This window comes from Prenolepis imparis, unplaced genomic scaffold, assembly GCF_030444845.1.
Source record: "Prenolepis imparis isolate NDT839.2.m4 unplaced genomic scaffold, iyPreImpa1.0 SCAF_2, whole genome shotgun sequence".
Classification (NCBI taxonomy): domain Eukaryota; kingdom Metazoa; phylum Arthropoda; class Insecta; order Hymenoptera; family Formicidae; genus Prenolepis; species Prenolepis imparis.
The window spans coordinates 7,257,640-7,280,072 of record NW_028141160.1 but is presented as its reverse complement, the minus strand read 5'-3'; the positions used below and the strand labels follow the sequence as shown (position 1 = coordinate 7,280,072).

At 29.6% G+C, this 22,433-nt stretch overlaps 1 protein-coding gene and 1 non-coding gene across 5 annotated transcripts; both read left to right on the top strand.

The window, feature by feature from the left end:
- The first annotated feature begins 5,338 nt into the window (after positions 1-5,338).
- Positions 5,339-5,412, top strand: Trnan-guu (transfer RNA asparagine (anticodon GUU)). Its single transcript has one exon. It is a non-coding gene; the product is annotated as a tRNA-Asn (tRNA).
- Positions 5,413-5,759: 347 nt separating this feature from the next.
- Positions 5,760-7,513, top strand: Phb1 (prohibitin 1). Of its 4 annotated transcripts, none has more exons than XM_083058585.1 (4): positions 5,760-5,848; positions 6,249-6,353; positions 6,447-6,868; positions 7,048-7,513. In XM_083058585.1, exons 2-4 carry the CDS (start codon positions 6,266-6,268, stop codon positions 7,354-7,356), a joined length of 819 nt encoding a protein of 272 aa, XP_082914711.1. In that variant the 5' UTR covers positions 5,760-5,848; positions 6,249-6,265; the 3' UTR covers positions 7,357-7,513. The 4 variants fall into 4 exon arrangements, with proteins under 4 accessions (XP_082914711.1, XP_082914714.1, XP_082914713.1 ...); XM_083058588.1 differs by lacking the exon at positions 5,760-5,848 and adding an exon at positions 5,883-6,028; XM_083058587.1 differs by lacking the exon at positions 5,760-5,848 and adding an exon at positions 5,883-6,053.
- Positions 7,514-22,433: the final 14,920 nt, after the last annotated feature.

Here is a 22,433-nt window from a genome sequence, read left to right as displayed (position 1 = left end):
TAAATTAAATTATTTAAATATTCTGATGGGAGCAATATCATAAAAATGAATTAATTACATAATGAAGATGATGCCAAATTCGTTATAAAAATGCATTCAGTGTCTTTCAAACAAGTAATTAAAATGATTTAAATAATATTAGATCTCATTTAATTAAATTATAAAAATATTCAGGTGAGACCAATATCATAAAGATGAATTAAATACATAAAGAAGCTAGTGTCAAATTCTAACTGAAAATGCATTCACTATCTTTCAAACAAGTAATTCAAGTGATTAAAATAATATTAGATCTCATTTAATTAAAATATATAAATATTCAGATGGGACCAATATCGTAAAAATGAATTAATTACATAATGAAGCTGTTGTCAAATTCTTAATGAAAATGCATTCAGTGTCTTTCAAACAAGCAATTAAAATGATTGAAATACTTTTAGATCTCATTTAATTAAATTATAAAAATATTCAGGTGGGACCAATATCGTAAAGATGAATTAATTACATAAAGAATCTAGTGTCAAATTCTTACTGAAAATGCATTCACTATCTTTCAAACAAGTAATTGAAGAGATTAAAATAATATTTAAACTCATTTAATTAAATTATATAAATATTCAGATGGGACCAATATCGTAAAGATGAATTAATTACATAAAGAAGCTAGTGTCAAATTCTTAATCAAAATGCATTCAGTGTCTTTCAAACAAGTAATAAAATGATTGACATACTCTTAGATCTCATTTAATTAAATTATATAAATATTCAAATAGGACCAATATCGTAAAAATGAATTAATAACATAATGAAGCTGGTGTCAAATTCTTAATGAAAAAGCATTCAGTGTCTTTCAAACCAGTAATTAAAATGATTGAAATATTTATAGATCTCATTTAATTAAATTATATAAATATTCAGATGGGACCAATACCGTAAAAATGAATTAATAACATAATGAAGCTGGTGTCAAATTCTTAATGAATAACCACTCAGTGTCGTTCAAATCAGTAATTAAAATAATTGAAATATTTATAGATCTCATTTAGTTAAATTATATAAATATTCAGATGGGACCAATATCGTAAAAATAAATTAATTACATAAAAATGCTGGTGTCAAATACTTAATGAAAATGCATTTAGTATTATTCAAACAAGTAATTAAAATGATTGAAATATTTATAGATCTCATTTAGTTAAATTATATAAATATTCAGATGGGACCAATATCGTAAAAATAAATTAATTGCATAAAAAAGCTGGTGTCAAATTCTTAATGAAAATGCATTCAATGTCTTACAAACAAGTAATTAAAATGATTTAAATAATATTAGATCTCATTTAATTAAATTATATAAATATCAAATGGGACCTATATCGTAAAAATGAATAAATTTCACAATGAAGCTGTTGCCAAATTCTTAATGAAAATGCATTCAATGTCTTTCAAACAAGTAATTAAAATGATTTAAATAATATTTGATCTGATTTAATTAAATTATATAAATATTCAAATAGGACCAATATCGTAAAAATGAATTAATAACATAATGAAGCTGGTGTCAAATTCTTAATGAAAATGCATTTAGTATTATTCAAACAAGTAATTAAAATGATTTAAATAATATTTGATCTGATTTAATTAAATTATATAAATATTCAAATGGGACCAATATCGTAAAAATGAATAAATTTCATAATGAAGCTGTTGCCAAATACTTAATGAAAATGCATTCAATGTCTTTCAAACAAGTAATTAAAATGATTGAAATACTCTTAGATCTCATTTAATTAAATTATATAAATATTCAAATAGGACCAATATCGTGAAAATGAATTAATAACTTAATGAAGCTGGTGTAAAATTCTTAATGAAGATGCATTTAGTATTATTCAAACAAGTAATTAAAATGATTTAAATAATAATAGATCTCATTTAATTAAATTATATAAATATTCAAGTGAGACCAATAGCGTAAAAATGAATAAATATCATAATGAAGCTGTTGCCAAATTCTTAATGAAAATGCATTTAGTATTATTCAAACAAGTAATTAAAATGATTGCAATACTCTTAGATCTCATTTAATTAAATTATATAAATATTCAAATAGGACCATTAGAGTAAAAATGAATTAATAACATAATGAAGCTGGTGTCAAATTCTTAATGAAAATGCATTCAGTGTCGTTCAAATCAGTAATTAAAATGTTTGAAATATTTATAGATCTCATTTAGTTAAATTATATAAATATTCAGATGGGACCAATATCGTAAAAATAAATTAATTACATAAAAAAGCTGGTGTCAAATTCTTAATGAAAATGCATTTAGTATTATTCAAACAAGTAATTAAAATGATTTAAATAATATTAGATCTCATTTAATTAAATTATATAAATATTCAAATGGGACAAATATCGTAAAAATGAATTAATAACATAATGAAGCTGGTGTCAAATTCTTAATGAAAATGCATTCAGTGTCGTTCAAGTAAGTAATTAAAATGATTGAAATATTTATAGATCTCATTTAGTTAAATTATATAAATATTCAGATGGGACCAATATCGTAAAAATAAATTAATTACATAAAAAAGCTGGTGCCAAATTCTTAATGAAAATCCATTCAATGTCTTACAAACAAGTAATTACAATGATTTAAATAATATTAGATCTCATTTAATTAAATTATATAAATATTCAAATGGGACCAATATCGTAAAAATGAATAAATTGCATAATGAAGCTGTTGCCAAATTCTTAATGAAAATGCATTTAGTATTATTCAAACAAGTAATTAAAATGATTTAAATAATATTTGATCTGATTTAATTAAATTATATAAATATTCAAATAGGACCAATATCGTAAAAATGAATTAATAACATAATGAAGCTGGTGTCAAATTCTTAATGAAAATGCATTTAGTATTATTCAAACAAGTAATTAAAATGATTTAAATAATATTTGATCTGATTTAATTAAATTATATAAATATTCAAATGGGACCAATATCGTAAAAATGAATAAATTTCATAATGAAGCTGTTGCCAAATACTTAATGAAAATGCATTCAATGTCTTTCAAACAAGTAATTAAAATGATTGAAATACTCTTAGATCTCATTTAATTAAATTATATAAATATTCAAATAGGACCAATATCGTGAAAATGAATTAATAACTTAATGAAGCTGGTGTAAAATTCTTAATGAAGATGCATTTAGTATTATTCAAACAAGTAATTAAAATGATTTAAATAATAATAGATCTCATTTAATTAAATTATATAAATATTCAAGTGAGACCAATATCGTAAAAATGAATAAATATCATAATGAAGCTGTTGCCAAATTCTTAATGAAAATGCATTTAGTATTATTCAAACAAGTAATTAAAATGATTGCAATACTCTTAGATCTCATTTAATTAAATTATATAAATATTCAAATAGGACCAATAGAGTAAAAATGAATTAATTACATAATGAAGCTGGTGTCAAATTCTTAATGAAAATGCATTCAGTGTCGTTCAAATCAGTAATTAAAATGATTTAAATAATATTAGATCTCATTTAATTAAATTATATAAATATTCAAATGGGACCAATATCGTAAAAATGAATAAATTTCATAATGAAGCTGTTGCCAAATTCTTAATGAAAATGCATTTAGTATTATTCAAACAAGTAATTAAAATGATTTAAATAATATTAGATCTCATTTAATTAAATTATATAAATATTCAAATGGGACAAATATCGTAAAAATGAATTAATAACATAATGAAGCTGGTGTCAAATTCTTAATGAAAATGCATTCAGTGTCGTTCAAGTAAGTAATTAAAATGATTGAAATATTTATAGATCTCATTTAGTTAAATTATATAAATATTCAGATGGGACCAATATCGTAAAAATAAATTAATTACATAAAAAAGCTGGTGCCAAATTCTTAATGAAAATCCATTCAATGTCTTACAAACAAGTAATTACAATGATTTAAATAATATTAGATCTCATTTAATTAAATTATATAAATATTCAAATGGGACCAATATCGTAAAAATGAATAAATTGCATAATGAAGCTGTTGCCAAATTCTTAATGAAAATGCATTTAGTATTATTCAAACAAGTAATTAAAATGATTGCAATACTCTTAGATCTCATTTAATTAAATTATATAAATATTCAAATAGGACCAATAGAGTAAAAATGAATTAATAACATAATGAAGCTGGTGTCAAATTCTTAATGAAAATGCATTCAGTGTCGTTCAAATCAGTAATTAAAATGATTTAAATAATATTAGATCTCATTTAATTAAATTATATAAATATTCAAATGGGACCAATATCGTAAAAATGAATAAATTTCATAATGAAGCTGTTGCCAAATTCTTAATGAAAATGCATTAAGTATTATTCAAACAAGTAATTAAAATGATTGCAATACTCTTAGATCTCATTTAATTAAATTATATAAATATTCAAATAGGACCAATATCGTAAAAATGAATTAATAACTTAATGAAGCTGGTGTCAAATTCTTAATGAAAATGCATTTAGTATTAATCAAACAAGTAATTAAAATGATTGAAATACTCTTAGATCTCATTTAATTAAATTATATAAATATTCAAATAGGAAGAATATCGTAAAAATGAATTAATAACATAATGAAGCTGGTGTCAAATTCTTAATGAAAATGCATTCAGTATCGTTCAAATCAGTAATTAAAATATTTGAAATATTTATAGATCTCATTTAGTTAAATTATATAAATATTCAGATGGGACCAATATCGTAAAAATAAATTATTTACATAAAAAAGCTGGTGTCAAATTCTTAATGAAAATGCATTCAATGTCTTACAAACAAGTAATTAAAATGATTTAAATAATATTAGATCTCATTTAATTAAATTATATAAATATTAAAATGGGACCAATATCGTAAAAATGAATAAATTTCATAATGAAGCTGTTGCCAAATTCTTAATGAAAAGGCATTGCATGTCTTTCAAACAAGTAATTAAAATGATTGAAATACTCTTAGATCTCATTTAATTAAATTATATAAATATTCGAATAGGACCAATATCGTATAATAAATATAAATAAATATTTATAATATAATAGATATTAATGTATTTATTAATTACATAGAAAATTCTATTTATCGACATATTTTTCTACGTTGATTATATTATGACATTTAGAAATCAAATATTAAAATAAATTATATATTATTGTTTATAACTACTAATTAACTGAGAACCAATAATTTTTCTAATAATTCACTCGTATGTAGTAAATAAAATTATTATAAAACAACTTGCCTCCGTGGCGCAATCGGCTAGCGCGTTCGGCTGTTAACCGAAAGGTTGGTGGTTCGAGCCCACCCGGGGGCGTTTTTTTTTTTTTTTTTTAATTTTACTATTACATCCATGTTTTGACACACAGAATGTTGAATAATATATCGAACGGAACTCTCAATAATATTAATATTAAAATAATGATATTAAAACTGCTAAAGTTTTATAATCCCATTTATGTAAATTATGTAATTACATAAGTTAATTATGTAATTTATAAAATAATAATCACAATGGTAAAAGATCATGATACGTGTTTTATCGAAATATATAATATAATGCAATTGTATATTTATAATTTTCGCGTTTGCAGTATAATCATGATTTAAAATTGCCGCGCAAACTTTCGGCGATCGTTACGTCACACAATAATGTTGCCAACACTGTGTCCTCTAGCCATTTTCTTATCAACGCATGAACTCCACGCGAGAAGGAAAAATTGATTATTACACCTAAACTCACGATTTATTACGTAAGAGTCATTTGTTCTATTATAAGCAATTATATATTGTTGATTTTAATTTAGTTTTTACGCTAATGACATAAGAGGGGCGAACATTGAGATATTGAAGATCTCGACGAGACGAATCGAGTCTAGCCGGCCGACGTGTTGCTCCGTTTAGGAAATGTGACAATATACAATTCCCCGAGAGTGTGTGAACGTATATAATTAAGATGTAAAATATATCTATCATTCTATCATCTTCTTTTATTCTTGTATGTGCGATTAATTGCGCGTATCCCAAATAGATTTTTCTTTCAAAATTTGAGGTTAGAACAGCGTCGTGACTACTTGGAATTGGCTAGTGTATCAAAGTTCGTTATCCCCCATCCCATATCATGTAACATGTATATTGTTTGATGTTTTGCAGATAGTATATACTGAACTATGGCAGCGCAATTTTTCAACCGATTGGGTCAGCTTGGTCTGGGCATAGCATTGGCAGGTGGTGTCGTTAACTCTGCATTATACAATGGTACGTTTGATATCTCGTATTTCATATGTAACATAATCAGGAAAATAAATTTTTTAAATTGACATTAATCTTTTTTCTTATTTTCTTTTTCAGTCGATGGTGGTCATCGAGCAGTTATATTCGATAGATTTGCCGGTATAAAGAATGTTGTGATAGGAGAAGGAACACACTTTTTAATCCCTTGGGTGCAAAAGCCAATTATTTTTGACATCCGTTCAAGACCGAGGAATGTTCCAGTCATTACTGGAAGCAAGGATTTACAGAATGTAAATATCACTCTTCGTATTCTCTTCAGACCAATTCCCGACTCTTTGCCTAAGATATATACAATCCTTGGTGTGGATTACGATGAGAGAGTACTGCCATCTATTACCACAGAAGTATTAAAAGCTGTTGTCGCACAATTTGATGCCGGTGAATTAATTACGCAAAGAGAAATCGTGTCTCAAAAGGTCAGTGATGATTTAACGGAGAGAGCTATGCAATTTGGTCTTATCCTAGATGACATTTCCCTCGTAAGTACATTTATTTTTATCGATTATAATATGCTTAAGTTGTTATAAAAGAATATAATTTTTCTTGCATTTTTCTTGCATCTAACATACAAATTTAATATAATTATATAATTATATTTAATACAATTATTATAATTATATATAACACATTTTTATCATTTGCCTTGAAATTCTTTCAGACACATTTAACATTCGGCAAAGAGTTTACCCAGGCGGTAGAATTGAAGCAAGTGGCACAACAGGATGCCGAGAAGGCTCGTTTCTTAGTAGAAAAGGCGGAACAACAGAAGAAAGCATCTGTTATTAGCGCCGAGGGTGATGCACAAGCTGCGAGCTTACTAGCGAAATCTCTGACCGAGGCGGGAGACGGTCTGGTCGAGCTTAGAAAAATAGAAGCAGCGGAAGACATTGCGTACAATATGGCCAAGTCTCGTCAAGTGGCATATTTGCCATCAGGTTTAAACGTGCTGCTTAATTTGTCGCAGTAAAATTAATAAATTGGAACATCGTGTGTTAACATGAATTGTGCATTTACATCATGAGAGTTTTTATGCTAATAGAGTGTAAAAAGGAGAAAACATAGTATATATAACAAAAACTTCCTCAAAAGTGTTGCATAACAAGAATATATAATGTTTCTTAACATTTACGTTTTGATTCATGAAAGTGTGGATTTATAGATCTATATATCCTTATTCTAGATTTATATATCCTTATTCCTTTCATGTATAATTATAGAAACTCCAATGTTAAATAGCTACGCCTTTATGTTGCGACAATTGATATCTGTTGCTTTAATTTTGACACCGTAAAGAATACCCAGAAAATTTGGAATAATATTTAGAATATTGTATATTTTAAGAGAAATAGTCTTCCATAAAATATTATTCTTAATAGTATTTCCTTTTATCTCTACAGTAAATAATAGCGTGTCACAGAGATAATATACAATGCAACGAACAATACAATAATGTCTTTGTTATGTGTACATAAAAAAAGATATTTTTAAAGATTATTTCTCGCCCAGATTAATTGAACAAAAAGTAAAAATACATAACACTCACATATGCGAAGATGTAATGTTATCTTATTCACGTTCGTATAGATTTCGTTGTTCTTGCGTATGTAACAATATTTTTATTACCGACTTAAAACATTGATTTCTTTTTTAAAGTACGAAACATATGTATGAGCAATCATTGTTTATTCTTTCGTTGGATCTGTATCCGAGATGGAATTTAAAAAATGCAAATTTAACTTCTGCGAGTCGCAAACTAAAAAAAGGTCGACATATGCTTTTTAAATTGATAACGAAAAATCTTGGGGCGAGAGAAGATGATGCGGCTCGTTTGTTTTGGACGATCCGGTTCGGATGAGGCATCCAATGAATGAATCGCCATGATCAATCAAGAAAGTCGAAATTGGTGGAAGATTATCTCGGTCGGGGTGCTCGCGTCTCGCCTCTGTCGGCACAAATTGTTAATAGAGAAAACAATTCATCATAATTTGGCGGCCGCTGCGGGACGTCTTTACTCATGGTGGTCCACTGTAAGAACACGTAAAATGTACGCGATGATGTCGGTTGCACTTACACGTGTTTCGGTTACCGGTATTGATTAATATGCCCCAACAGATTTATTACACATATATCCTACCTATCTGCGGGAGCGAATTTAAATCTGTGCGCCAATTTAATTTTTAGAACATCGGCTATTCTCGATTTCTTTCGATTGTAAGAGAATGTATAATTTAAAGTTGTGTTTGCGTTTCTTAATTTTTGACAATTTAAATTGTAAAGAAATCTAATATCTCTAATGAAAGTTTCACACATCTAATTATATATTGAACATTGTCTCTTGCAAAATACTTGCTTCAAGATTATCTGCGTCGCATGATAATGATATAATATAATTTCCGCAAAGTATATCACGGACTATAGAGACGGAAAAAGAGAGAGGTAAGTGAGAAAGAGAGAGATGTCGAGAGGAAGCACCAAGGAGGGTTCACGGTGGCAGCAGCACGAGGCGAAAGCAGATTAGCGTGAATAATGAAGACACGACCCCGTGAAAGCCTAAGCGGGCCTTCTTAAGTCTGTTCCTTCAAGTAGAAGCCGAAGCCGGAAAGGGAGGATGCTGCGGGAGGGAGGTGGAGCGGACAGAAAGGACGTAGAAGCAGTTAATTACTCCTCCCATCCACAGGATAACGACTTCCCCTTATTTGTCGAGAGGCGCAAACAGCCGACCCTCCGCGAAAACCCTCGCCAAGACGCTTTCTCCAGTGCGTATATATACATTTGACTTCTATATATATCTATATATATGCACAATACGTATTTAGATCTATATATCTGTATTATAGGCAGACACGATCAAAGGACTATCATCTAGTCCATCTTGGAGTACCGTTCCGCATCGATCAAGTCAGTACCACAAGATAAACCTGACATCACCTAGTTACGAAGATACAACCCCTTAACTCAAGATCGGATTCAGGAGGTAAGACGATCGGAATGCAGGATGTTGCGAGAGGAAGATCTGTCGCAGCCAGATCTAGAGGAGATTTGCAATCTAAATGTTGGAAAAAAATAATGAGAGAGAGAGAGAGAGAGAGAGAGAGAGAGAGAGAGAAAGAAAGAAAGAGAGAGAGATGATTAGATATGATAACAATTAAATTTAAAAAAAAATATATATATTATACATATAATTTTATATTATAATTATTATCATCTTTATAGTTATTTCAATATTATTACATAATATTATACAATTAAATTTTTAAAAATATTATATATATCATATATAATTTTATATTATACATAATATACATAATAACTTATATCTAATATATTTAAATAAAAAATATTAATATTTATTAATTTATTACAAATATTATTTTATTATATATCATATTATATAATATATAATAAAATATAATAATATATTAATATTATATAATCTTATAATATATTATTATTATATTATTATATATTTTATAATGTATAATAATATAATAATACTTTAATTGTTATCATCTATATATAGTTATTTCAATATTATTACATATTATATATAAAAATATATATGATAATTAGAAAACTAATATTTAACGCGTGATATTTTTCTAATTTCTAGAATCGAATATCGAGAGATCGAACCTAGATCCACCAATCGCGTAAATTTCCATTCGATATCTCGATCATCTCGATATATTCTCGCTGCAGCGCAGCAGCGGGGCTACTTCAAGGGATAAGACGCAAAAGTCTTCGTCAACCGCTCGAAGAGTCCATAAGAAGTCGAAGGGCCCATTGACAGCTACAGGACAACGCGGTAGCACACATGTTACGTCGGGATCGTGCACGGAACATGCCACGCAACGAAACAAATGTTAGGTACGCCCGAATATATATATATATACACGATATGCGAAAAGAGTGTGAGAGAGAGGGGTAGACTAATTACGAAAGAAATCATAATAGGCACACATGCACCGCGGGCGATGTCGGGCTAACGATCAGGCTTCCTCCGCCGTATCTGCACCTGTTACTCCTGGATCCTATGGTCGCGTCGATGCACGCGAGCCGCAGATGCCGATGGCCTTCCTCAGAAACAAACCGCCTAAGGCTCCGCTCTTCACCCCGCCACCCCGACTTCCATAGATCCTGGAGCCGCAGAAAGGTGAGGCTTCATCCTATATTCACTCATAGCGCATCAGGAATAAATCCTGAAAAAAAGGGACCCGAATTAATTTCGCGAAATTAAACCCTCTCTTCGAAATCGATTAAATCCAGAAACGTTCGGGTTTCATTAATAAATCCGGAAGAAATTGATTCTTCCATTGTAGATGGGTGAAACACAATCGTTCTTCAAACTATACCGTACATTATTACAAATATTATTATTTTATTATATATAAAATAATAATATTTGTAATAATGTACGGTGTGACTAGGTTTTTTTAACTATATAGATGATAACAATTAAAGTATTATTATATATCATACATAATAATATATTATTATACACATATATGATATATAATATATGTATTATTATAATATATATTATTATACATTATAAAATATATATAATATAATAATATGTTATAAAATATATTATATTATTAATATATTATTATATTTTATTATATATATTATATAATATAATATATATAATAAAATAATAATATTTGTAATAAATTAATAAATATTAATATTTTTTATTTAAATATATTAGATATAAGTTATTATCTATATTGTGTATAATAATATAAAATTATATATGATATATATAATAATATTTTTCTAAATTTAATTGTATAATATTGTGTAATAATATTGAAATAACTACATATATAGATGATAACAGTTAAAATATTATATATATTTTTTTTTTGTTTTTAGAGAGAGGAGAGAGAGAGAGAGAGAGAGAGAGGTGCATGATCGATATTAATGACGCGATCTATAAAATTTTCTATCGATTAGGTTCGCCGTGACGGCGCAACCTTCTCTCTATCTCCATAAGAGAGCTCGTAATCGTAATTAACATCTCTTCCTCTTTCTCTCTTCCTCTCGTTCCGTTTTATCGCGTTACTTCGCTTAGAGGGAAGTCGCTCGACAAGTCGCTTACGCACGACGAGTCAGCGTAATAACGACCGCTTTGAACTGACCACGAGCGCGAGAGAAACGAAACGGGGTTCCCGCTCATTACAGAAAATCTCGTTAATTAAGGCGGAAAATATATAGGCGAAAACGTACCCTGTCCCCTGCGTTGCGCCTAAGGCACGAACGATCTTTTTGTCCCGATGACGGTTCGCGGAACATCGTGTATGTACGAAACTCGCTACATTATTGCTCGTCGACGACGAAATTGGATGAATCGCGATTTTAAATACTCGGTCCTGTATGACCATTCCATGTGTTTCGGAACCTCTTCATTCCGCCGACGAGGTCGTGCGTATGATTGCTACTCTGTTTGTCATTCTCGAGTAATCAACGTCCGCGAGTTTCGATGGACGGCTAATTGCTCTATGATGAAAGGTAAGCGCAGCTCGGAGAAGAAAAATATCGTTAGAATTAGTAATGAGACTTTCTCGAGAATTAGAATTAGATCAGCAGCAGTCAGGGTATCCCATCTTTAAATGATACAGTCGATTATTTTAAAAATAAAACATTTTTGGGAAGAATAAAAGTTGTAGAGCTTCGAGGAGCACCTAGAATTTCCTCTGAGTGACGTTTTCCAAAGTCATTTAAAGGTCAACACAGTTTTCTTCTAAACGGAACCATCCTATTTTTTTTCTTACATAAATTAATTCCTCGTAATATTCGGCAAATAAGAAGTAATAAGGGTAGGATATTTTAATTTGACATAAATCTTAATAAACTATCTATCTTGTAATTAAAAATTAAACATTTTTCCCGAAAATTTTTATTTTTAAGATAATCGATTGTATCACTTAAAATGGGACATCCTTAATATTTTCTATCGATAAAGTGATATTTTTTCGTGCTTTAAACTGCAATTTTTCGCATTCACAGATGATTAAAGTCGGTCAATCTTGACGTGTTTGCAATGCTAAAAACTTTGTACAATTTAATATCTTCTCTATAAGTTTGTTAAGGATAGTAAAATAAATAAAGGATAGTAACAATTATTAAATTAATAAAATTAATAAATTAATAAAATTAATAAAAGGATAGTAAAAATTATTGTTGCAAAAGCGAAATATACATATATATCTACGTTTGTTGGTGATCTAGTTGCACGAGAAATAATTTAGAATTAGAGAAAGAAGGAGAGAAGGAAAGAACACACGTCCTTTTTACTCTCTTCCGTAAAAATTACCCCCGAAAGAAATTTTCGGCCCGAGGCGAGGGCCTCGCTTAAGCAATCTTCGTCATGGACACCGGATGGCCGGAGTGTGAAGATATTACCCTCTAAAGTGTTTTAACCCGTCAAGGCAAATGCGAGCCGTTCGCCTCCTGCAGTCGTAATTTTGAGAAGACCGACACAAGTCGAGTTTTTCCTTTTTCTTCCCCTTCCCTCTTTCTTCTCTATCTTCCGAAACTTTGCACGTGAGGAATAATTTTCAATAAGATGCATCTCGCGCCGCGTTGCATCTCTCTTGTCTTTGGTGAATAGCCCCTCCTAGACACAAAAACTGGACTGCCTTTTAAAACTTATGGACCCTGAAGAGTTGCGAAGCAACTGTGATCTTGAATATATCGCGAAGAATTATGAAAATAAATGTTCATCCCCAATTTTCTCCCTTTTTTTCATAAAAAAAATATATATGTAGAATGGAGCAAAAATCTTCTAAATTTTTTAGACAGGTGCAAAGATCGAATCTTCTTGCTAGACGATCTATCTTGATTTCAACTGACAAATTTTCCTTCGTCCCCTAGTTTGACTTCTTGATGAATTAATGAAAAATAAAATAATTAATTTCAATAATTAATTCATTAATTTTTCCAATCAAACATAGTGAATATTTCAAACGAAAAATAATTATGTGTCGCATGAAAATAATATCAATATTTAATATAATATAATTATATTATAATTATATTATATTTAATTATGTTATATATGATTCAATTAAAATAATAAAATGAAAAATATAATTAAATTAAATTAAATATATTAAGAGATTTTTTTACAGTGAATTAATAATATAATACGATTTAATTAAATTAATAATAAAAGATTTAATTTTCTTCTTTGATTTTACTCTGTCTAATTTTTCATAAAAATGTTATAGAATATCCTTGTTTTATCTGATAATATAAAACTTGTGAAACATTCTTTATACGTATCCTATTTCGTGGTAATACAAATTGTACGTCGTTAAAGTTAGATGGAAATTTGTGGCCGGAAAGTAGGATAGCGCTCCCGTTAGAAAGCTCCCTTCTCGGGAGTATCCTCAGGAAGTACCGAGGTCATCGCGTGCGGACCCGTATGAGAGACGATCGCGAATTTCCATTGTAGACGGTGTATAAAGAAGAGAGGTTCACGGCTACACGGCATATGCAGGGTCAGGTGATGACACTGGATGTCACCGTTAGTCGGCGATCATCTCGCAGCGCGAGTCCGAGTATGCATTTGAACGAAAGAAACTAGAACAGTAATTCGCGCAGCATTATTATCATTCTGCTGCTAAATTGAAAGCTGCTCAGAGAAATTCAGGAAAATTTATCTAATTAAAAATGTCAAAATTTTTAATAAGTTGCCGCAACCTTTATCATTTTAATATATATAATTTAATCAATACAAATACGAAAAAAGTATAAGTTTTAAAATATATAAAATATTAAATATATTATAATATATTTATATATTGTTTATATTATATTTTATATTATATGTATTTACATATAATATATTTATATATTATTTATTATATTATATATTATGTGTATTGATATATTATAATGTATAAATTATATATATTATATATTAATATTATGTGTATAAAATATTAAATATAATATAATATAAGTATTTATATATTACTTTTTTCATGGGATATTGAAATTTAATTAAAATCGAAAGAAAATTTTATTAAATATACTATAATATATTTATATATTATTTATTACATATAAATTCTATATTATATATTAATATTGTGTATAAAATATTAAATAATTTATTTATATATTATTTTTTTCGCGGGATTTTAAAATTTAATTAAATCGAAAGAACTCGAGAAATTTTTTTACTGAGAAAATCGAGGGAAACTTCGATCGTTGCAAAAAAAATATAGATTTTTTGTCTCTCTCTCTCATTTTCATGATTTTAAATTAATTTTCTAACAAAGTAATATTTGAGAAAAAAATGAAGAAAATGTTTATGAGGTGAAATTTGCAGATTTCGTGCGTAGCATGCGCAATAATGTGCGATCGCGATGCGTACAAACACGCACGACGCATCGGGGTATATACTTGCGTGACAAGAACGATCGACACATTTTACGCGATGTTCGGCTAACGGTCGGGTTTCTTATATACTGATGTTTCACGAAGCATGCGCGACATTTTTATCTCCTGCGTGTGATAACCCGTTCGCCGGAATTCCATTTTTTTTTTCTTCCTTGTACGAAGCGGACTCGTTTCTTTCGCGCTTTCGACCACCTTTTCGAATGTCACGCGACTCTGCTCAGACAGGAAACGATTTTACATTCGAGGTCGATTAATTCCTCGAGGTTGGTCATCGCGAGTCTGCAGAAACTCGCGCTTTCCTTACCCTCGGTCTTTTTCTATTACTTATCTTTTTTAACGTGAAAGGATAATTTAAATGAAAATTAGCTAAATGTTCTCTAAATAAAAATTGAATGCGAGAGACGTAAACACTACATAATTTTATTAGATTTATCTTTTATTCAGACTTATATTTCATCAGATTTATATATTTCCATCGGACTTATATACTCATTTTCTCGGAGAGAATATTATTAATTTAATTAATTTTCTGCTCAGAAATGATTTTACACTTTAGGTCGATTAATTCCTCGAGATTGATCATCGCGAGTCTGCAAAACTTATTTCCCTTATTATTTCGATCTTTTTTTACAATTTTTCTAAGCGTGAAAGGAATTTAAATGGAAATTAGCTAAATATTTTAAATAAAAATTGAATGCAAAACAGGGCTACATAATTGCATCAGACTTATATTTTTATTTTCTCAGAGAAAATATTATTAATTTAATTTTCTGCTCAGACAGAAAACAATTTTACATCCGAGGTCGATTAATTCCTCGAAGTTTGTCTGCAGAATTTATTTCCCTTATCTCGATCTTTTTCTACAATTTTTTTAAGCATGAAAGAAGTTAAAATTAGCTAAATGTTCTAAATAAAAATTGAATGCGAGAAAGCACTATATAATTTTATCAGATTTATATTTTTTTTTTCTCGGAGAGAATATTAATTAATTTTTTGCAGGAGTAGAAAAACGATTTTATATTTGAGATTGATTAATTCCTTGAGATTGATCATCGTGAATTTACAGAACTTATTTTCTTTATCTCGGTCTTTTTCTACAATTCTTAGCATGAAAGAAATTAAAATTAGCTAAATGTTCTAAATAAAAATTGAATGTGAGAAAGCACTATACAATTTTATCAGATTTATATTTTTATTTTCTTGGAGAGAATATTATTAATTAATTTTTTGCAGGAGTAGGAAACGATTTTATATTTGAGATTGATTAATTCCTTGAGATTGATCATCGTGAATTTACAGAACTTATTTTCTTTATCTCGATCTTTTTTTACAACTTTTTTAAGCGTGAAAGGAATTTAAATGCAAATTAGCTAAATGTTTTCTAAATAAAAATTTAATGCGAGAGACATAAACATTATATAATTTTATTAAACTTATATTTCATTGAGACTTACATATTTCGTCAGATTTATATATTTCATCAGACTTATATATTTATTTTCTCGGAGAAAATATAATTAATTTAATTAATTTTTTCTTCTCAGAAATGATTTTAGATTGATTAATTTCTTGAGGTAGGTCATCGCGAGTCTCCAGAACTTATTTTCCTATCTCGATCTTTTTCTATAATTTTTTTTAAGTGTGAAAGGAATTTAAATGGACATTAGCGAAATATTCTAAATAAAAATTGAATACAAAAAAAGGACTATATAATTTTATCAGACTTATATTTTCATTTTCTTGGATTAAATATTATTAATTTAATTAATTTTCTGTTCAGAAAACAATTTTACATCTGAGATCGATTAATTCCTTGTGGTTTGTCTGCAGAACTTACTTCCCTTATATCGTTTTCTACAATTATTTTAAGCATGAAACTAATTTAAATGAAAATTAATTAAATCTCTAAATAAAATTCTCTAAATAAAAATTGAATGTGAAATGTGAGAGACATACTACATAATTTTATTAGACTTATATTTTCATTTTCTTGGAGAAAATATTTATAATTTAATTAATTTTTTACTCAGGACAGAAAACGATTTTACATTCGAGGTCAATTAATTCCTCGAGGTTGATCATCGCGAATCCAGAATTTACTTCCCTTATCTCGGTCTTTTTCTACACTTTTTTTAAGCATGAAAGAAATTAGAATTAGCTAAATGTTCTAAATAAGAATCGAATGCGAAAAAGTACATAATTTTATCAGATTTATATTTTCATTTTCTCTTGGAGAGAAAATTATTAATTAATTTTTTGCAGGAGCAGGAAACGATTTTATATTCAAAGTTGATTAATTCCTTGAGGTTGGTCATCTCGAGTTTGCAAAACTTATTTTCCTTATCTCAATCTTTTTCTACAATTTTTTTAAGCGTGAAAGGAATTTAAATGTAAATTAGTTAAATATTCTCTAAATAAAAATTGAATACTAGAGACATGAGCATTACATAATTTTATCGAACTTATATTTAATTCAGACTTATATATTTCATCAGATTTATATATTTCATCACTTATAAACTCATTTTTCTCGGAGAGAATATTATTAATTTAATTAATTTTCTGCTCAGAAATGATTTTCCACTTTAGATCGATTAATTTCTCGAGGTTGATCATCGCGAGTCTGCAGAACTCACTTCCCTTATCTCAGTCTTTTTCTACAATTCTTTTAAGCATGAAAGAAATTAAAATTAGCTAAACGTTCTAAATAAAATTTAATGCGAGAAAACATTACATAATTTTATCAATCTTATATTTTCACTTTCTGAGCGAAAATATTTTTAATTTAATTAATTTTTTCTACTTAGACAGAAAACAACTTTACATCCAAGATCGATTAATTCCTCGAGATTGATCATCGCAAGTTTGCAAAACTTATTTTCCTTATCTCAATCTTTTTCTACAACTTTTTTAAGCGTGAAAGGAATTTAAATGAAAATTAGCTAAATATTCTCTAAATGAAAATTGAATACTAGAGACATAAACATAATTTTATCAGATTTATATTTCTCAAAGTTTTATAAATTGCTATTAATTAATATGTTCATTGAATTTTATTATTTCCAGCCCTTGGTATCGCCTTGGTTTCCACGGTGGTCTCGGTGAGCCGACCTCTTGACGAACACGACGACAGGTAAATGGCGTTCGCCGTGACCCCGGTGATCAGGCGGCGGCTTCCAGAGGGAAGATCGGCGGTCGCGAGAAGGATGACAAAAGCGGGGCAGCTCGGTTCCCACAGGAGCCGCTCTTCCGTGCCGCTCTTCTTCGTACGGACGTTAATTCGTGAGAGGGAGAAGTCGCGCGGGCCGGAGGGACACACATCGCCTGTCGGAGGATCATCGCCGATGTGGAAGGAGACCGGTAGAGGCAACATATGTGTAACGCGAGGGGCGTTTCGTGGCTGCGGTCCCGTCCGTCTGCGGCAAGGAACCCGGCGAAACGTAATTGCTACATCCTCAGATGCTGCCGTGGTGTATATGCGCGGGTTGCGCCTTGCGTTGCGGCCGTCACCACCACCATCCGCTGCCAAAATCATCCCATAACCCCCTCGCATCCGATGTAGCGACTTACCAGGGGCGGCCGATCAACCGGATCTGCGAAAAAGTAAGTCGAAAAATATTAATTAGTAGAAAGTATTTTTATGGTGACCATTAAATCTAGTTGACAATCATAACTGCCCAAATGGAGAAACGTAATACCGACATATATATAATCATACATACAATTTTTTTTTCACAATGATATTTTGAAAGTTACACGATATTTTAATAGTTACATGAATTACAATAATATTTTAAAAGTTATATGAATTATAAAAAAATATATATAATAGCCATGATAACTAATATTTTTAACTATAATTTAACGGTGAATTCTCCATCAAACTATAGCTTAAAATTATTACCATAAACCAGTTAAATTTTAGGCATAATAACTAAATTTTGGATGCAATATAAGGATACTTAAAATTCAGATACACTAACTATAATTTTTTCCATGAGAGAGAGAAAAAATGCATGCAAAAACACTTGCTGCAGCTTTTAAAATTTTACTGTCGAAAAATGAATTGCATATGTGTGTGATTCTATGTTTTTCTCTATTAACATTACCATTATTATCCTTTGAATCATATATATCATATATTCATTTAATGCACCTCGTATATAATATAATATTTGAATATATTATAGATATACCTAATATATAATACAATATCTGAATATATTAGATATTTCTTGTATATAATATATCTCGTGAGAACGTGTTTTATTTCTCGCGAAATACAATTTGCCTCATTTACACACCGTCAGCGTGCAAAGGACACGTGTTAAGAGTGTGTTTTTTTTTTGCGGCCAATTTATTATCTAGCCCTTTTTTATCTATTATAAATCCCGCGGTTGTTTTTTATGAAACAATCCGATCTCCCGCCGCCCCTGTCCAGTCTACTCTGCCGCGGCCCGTGCACATACGTGCATGCGATGCACGCGCGCGCGCGTGCAAGATGCAAAATACGCGTGTGCGTGTTCGCGCGGCGCTTCCGTCACGCGACCGCGCATCGCGCGCGTCTCTTTTCCTTTTCTCTCAACAAGCTTTTTTTTCCCCTCCCCATATTCTTTTCTCTCCTCCCTGGGACACACTGTGAGGCTATCCGTCGTGGATTTTGATGGACGGTGACTCTCGCACGAGAGGACGAATTCCCGCGGATGCGGGATCCGCAGGAAAGACGGATGCGCGGGGAGAAAATTGCTGCTTGGGATGGAATTAATTTTCGACGAGCCCTTTTCGTGTCTTCTCCCTTTCCTCGGTCTTCTTTTTTTTTTTTTTTTTTTTTGCGATATTAAAAACATCTCCGGATGTTAATATTGCGACAATTTTTTTTATCTCTGAGATAAATTCTATTATATACATATATATTTTTTAATAATTTTTTTAAAAATAAATTTTAAATTAAAAGAATATATCTTAATAATTTATTTATTTATTTATATAATATTTATAATATTATATAAATATTTTATTTATTTTATAATAAAATATAATATATTAAATAAATAAAATAAAATAAAAAAATTCTCTTTCTAAAAAAGGCATGTTATTGACATTGTTGTCGCTTTTTCGTGATACTGATTGTCTCGAGTCACGTTGTGCGTTATATATTCATAGCATCGAGCAGCTGCCATTGCGAGAGTTAGCAGTTTGACAGTTTGTCCAAAATAAAATTAAATAAAATAATATATTATGTTTTAAATAATATGTTACAATACTTTAAACTCGATTAATATTTCTGACAGTTATCAGCTGATTTCTATCAAAAAATATTAATCGCGCGGATAGAGTAGTACATATTATAACATATTATATTACTTACAAAATATTATTATTTTAATTATAATAACATTGTACATAATATATATTATATAATATATATAATTATATAATATATACTTTGTCCGTGATTAATATTTTTTGACAGCAATCAACTGATAACTGTCAAAAATATTAATCGAATTTAAAGTATTAAAACGTATATTATTTAAAATATTATTATTTTATTTTATTTTATTTTGGACAATTTGTCAAACTGCTAACCCTCGCGATGATAGTCGCTCGATGCTATAAATATAACGCACAACGCAAATCGAGGCAGCTAATCAACATCGCGAGAAAGAAGCAACAATACTTGCGAGAATCGACTTAACATGCCTTTTTTAGAAAAGGAGACTAGAACATCACAAGCGCTCGCCACTCCTCGATTTTATATTAAAAAGAATCATACAGAAATCAGCTAATAACTGTCAAAAAATATTAATCGAGTTTAAAAAATTATAACATATTATTTTAATTTTTATAACATATTATTTTAACATTTAATTAGCAAATTAACGCTTCAATCAGCTGATTTCTGTCAAAAAATATTAATAAAGCGTTAATTTGCTAATTAAATCTTAAAATAATAATAAGTTATAAAATTTTTAATAGTAATATGTTGTAAATAATATGTTATGATGCCTTATCTGCGATTAATATTTTGTGACAGAAATCAGCTGATAACTGTCAAAAATATTATTCGAATTTAAAGTATTATAACATATTATTTATAACATTATTATTTTAATTTTTACAATATGTTTTTATTTTAAAATTTAATTAGCATTTAATCAGCTGATTTCTGTCAAAAAATATTAATCAAGTTTAAACAAACTTTATATAAATATATCATTCTTTTTTATATAAAATCGAGGAATGCGTTTGTGTTGTTCTAGTATTAATATAAAATAACATATATATTTTTTATAAATTTTTCAAAAAGATTTTTAAATTAAAAAGAATATAATAGACCTTATTCTCGAACAAGCTCGATTATAAAATTAGTGACAAAATTAGCGTTTCGGCTAATGTATATAATATTAATAATAATAATGCTAAGATATTATTCGCTATTATGATAATCGATTATTCATTGATTCACATCGTTAAGTTTATCCTAATTTATAGGCAAATAAAAATAGAGGATTTCGGAGGATTTGCTGTCGGATCTCCGAGCAATTAGCGAACGGTGTCACTTTAATGTCGAACGGCCGATAAAAGGAAACGATTATCGCGATTACCTCGGTGTGTTTCTTCACTTTGCGAATGACGGTTGTTAAATTTTTCGCGACGGGTGAAAACGACGCCCGGCTACTTCGACCTGAGAACTTAAACGAAGAACAATCCGCCACGCCGACTCTCTCTATCTCTCTCTCTCTCTCTCTCTCTCTCCTTCCGGCCTTAACAATGTTTTTGTCCGGGGCGTAATCCACGATTTTGCCGTAGCTCACTTTTTACCACCGCGTAACGATACCGGCAAGATTAACCGGCAACGTCAAATAAAAGCGCCGGAGAAGAGATAACGTAATAAATCTTCATTAGGAAGGAAAAAGCGCCGGCGCACATATACACGCAGATAATACGACGATAAATGACCGCGCGGCGCCCGGGCGTTTCCTCTTCTTTCCCCGGGAAATCGCGGGCAAAGTTAAAGATATCCGACGCGGGCAAAGAACGAGTAATTTGCAAAATTATCCGTTAATCTGATGAAATCGCCTTAATCGCGAAAATAACGCTGAATATCTCAAATGTTTAAATATTTTTTAAAAATAAAATACTTCAGCTGAATATTTTATAAAGTTTATATTTTTTTCACGCAAAGGAAAGTAATAAAAAACTGTTTTAAAAACATTTTAATAAGAAAAAGCTGCGACATATTACAAATCATTATTTCGTCGTTTTTCGAGCAAAAACATAAGGGAGGACATACGTACTTCAGGATACTTCGAAATGAAAGGTCTCCTTTCGCATGTGTGTGTGTGTGTTTTAAGTAGCAGGTCAACTGTCGAAATGTACCCTCTCTCGCGGGTCCTCGTCGGAATCCTAATTCAATCAGGTTCTCTCCACCAGCCACAAGTGTATACACCCACAAGAAGAATCGACCCCAATTTAAGTCACGCATTTCACTTGTCAATCATTATAGTTTAATGCTTGAGAACCGGGTTCCGATCGTTTCCGCTACCAACGGAAGTTGAACCTGTAATTTTCCACATAATTTGAACGGAACTTTCGCCAAAATCCATATAGCAAGGGAGTCACCCT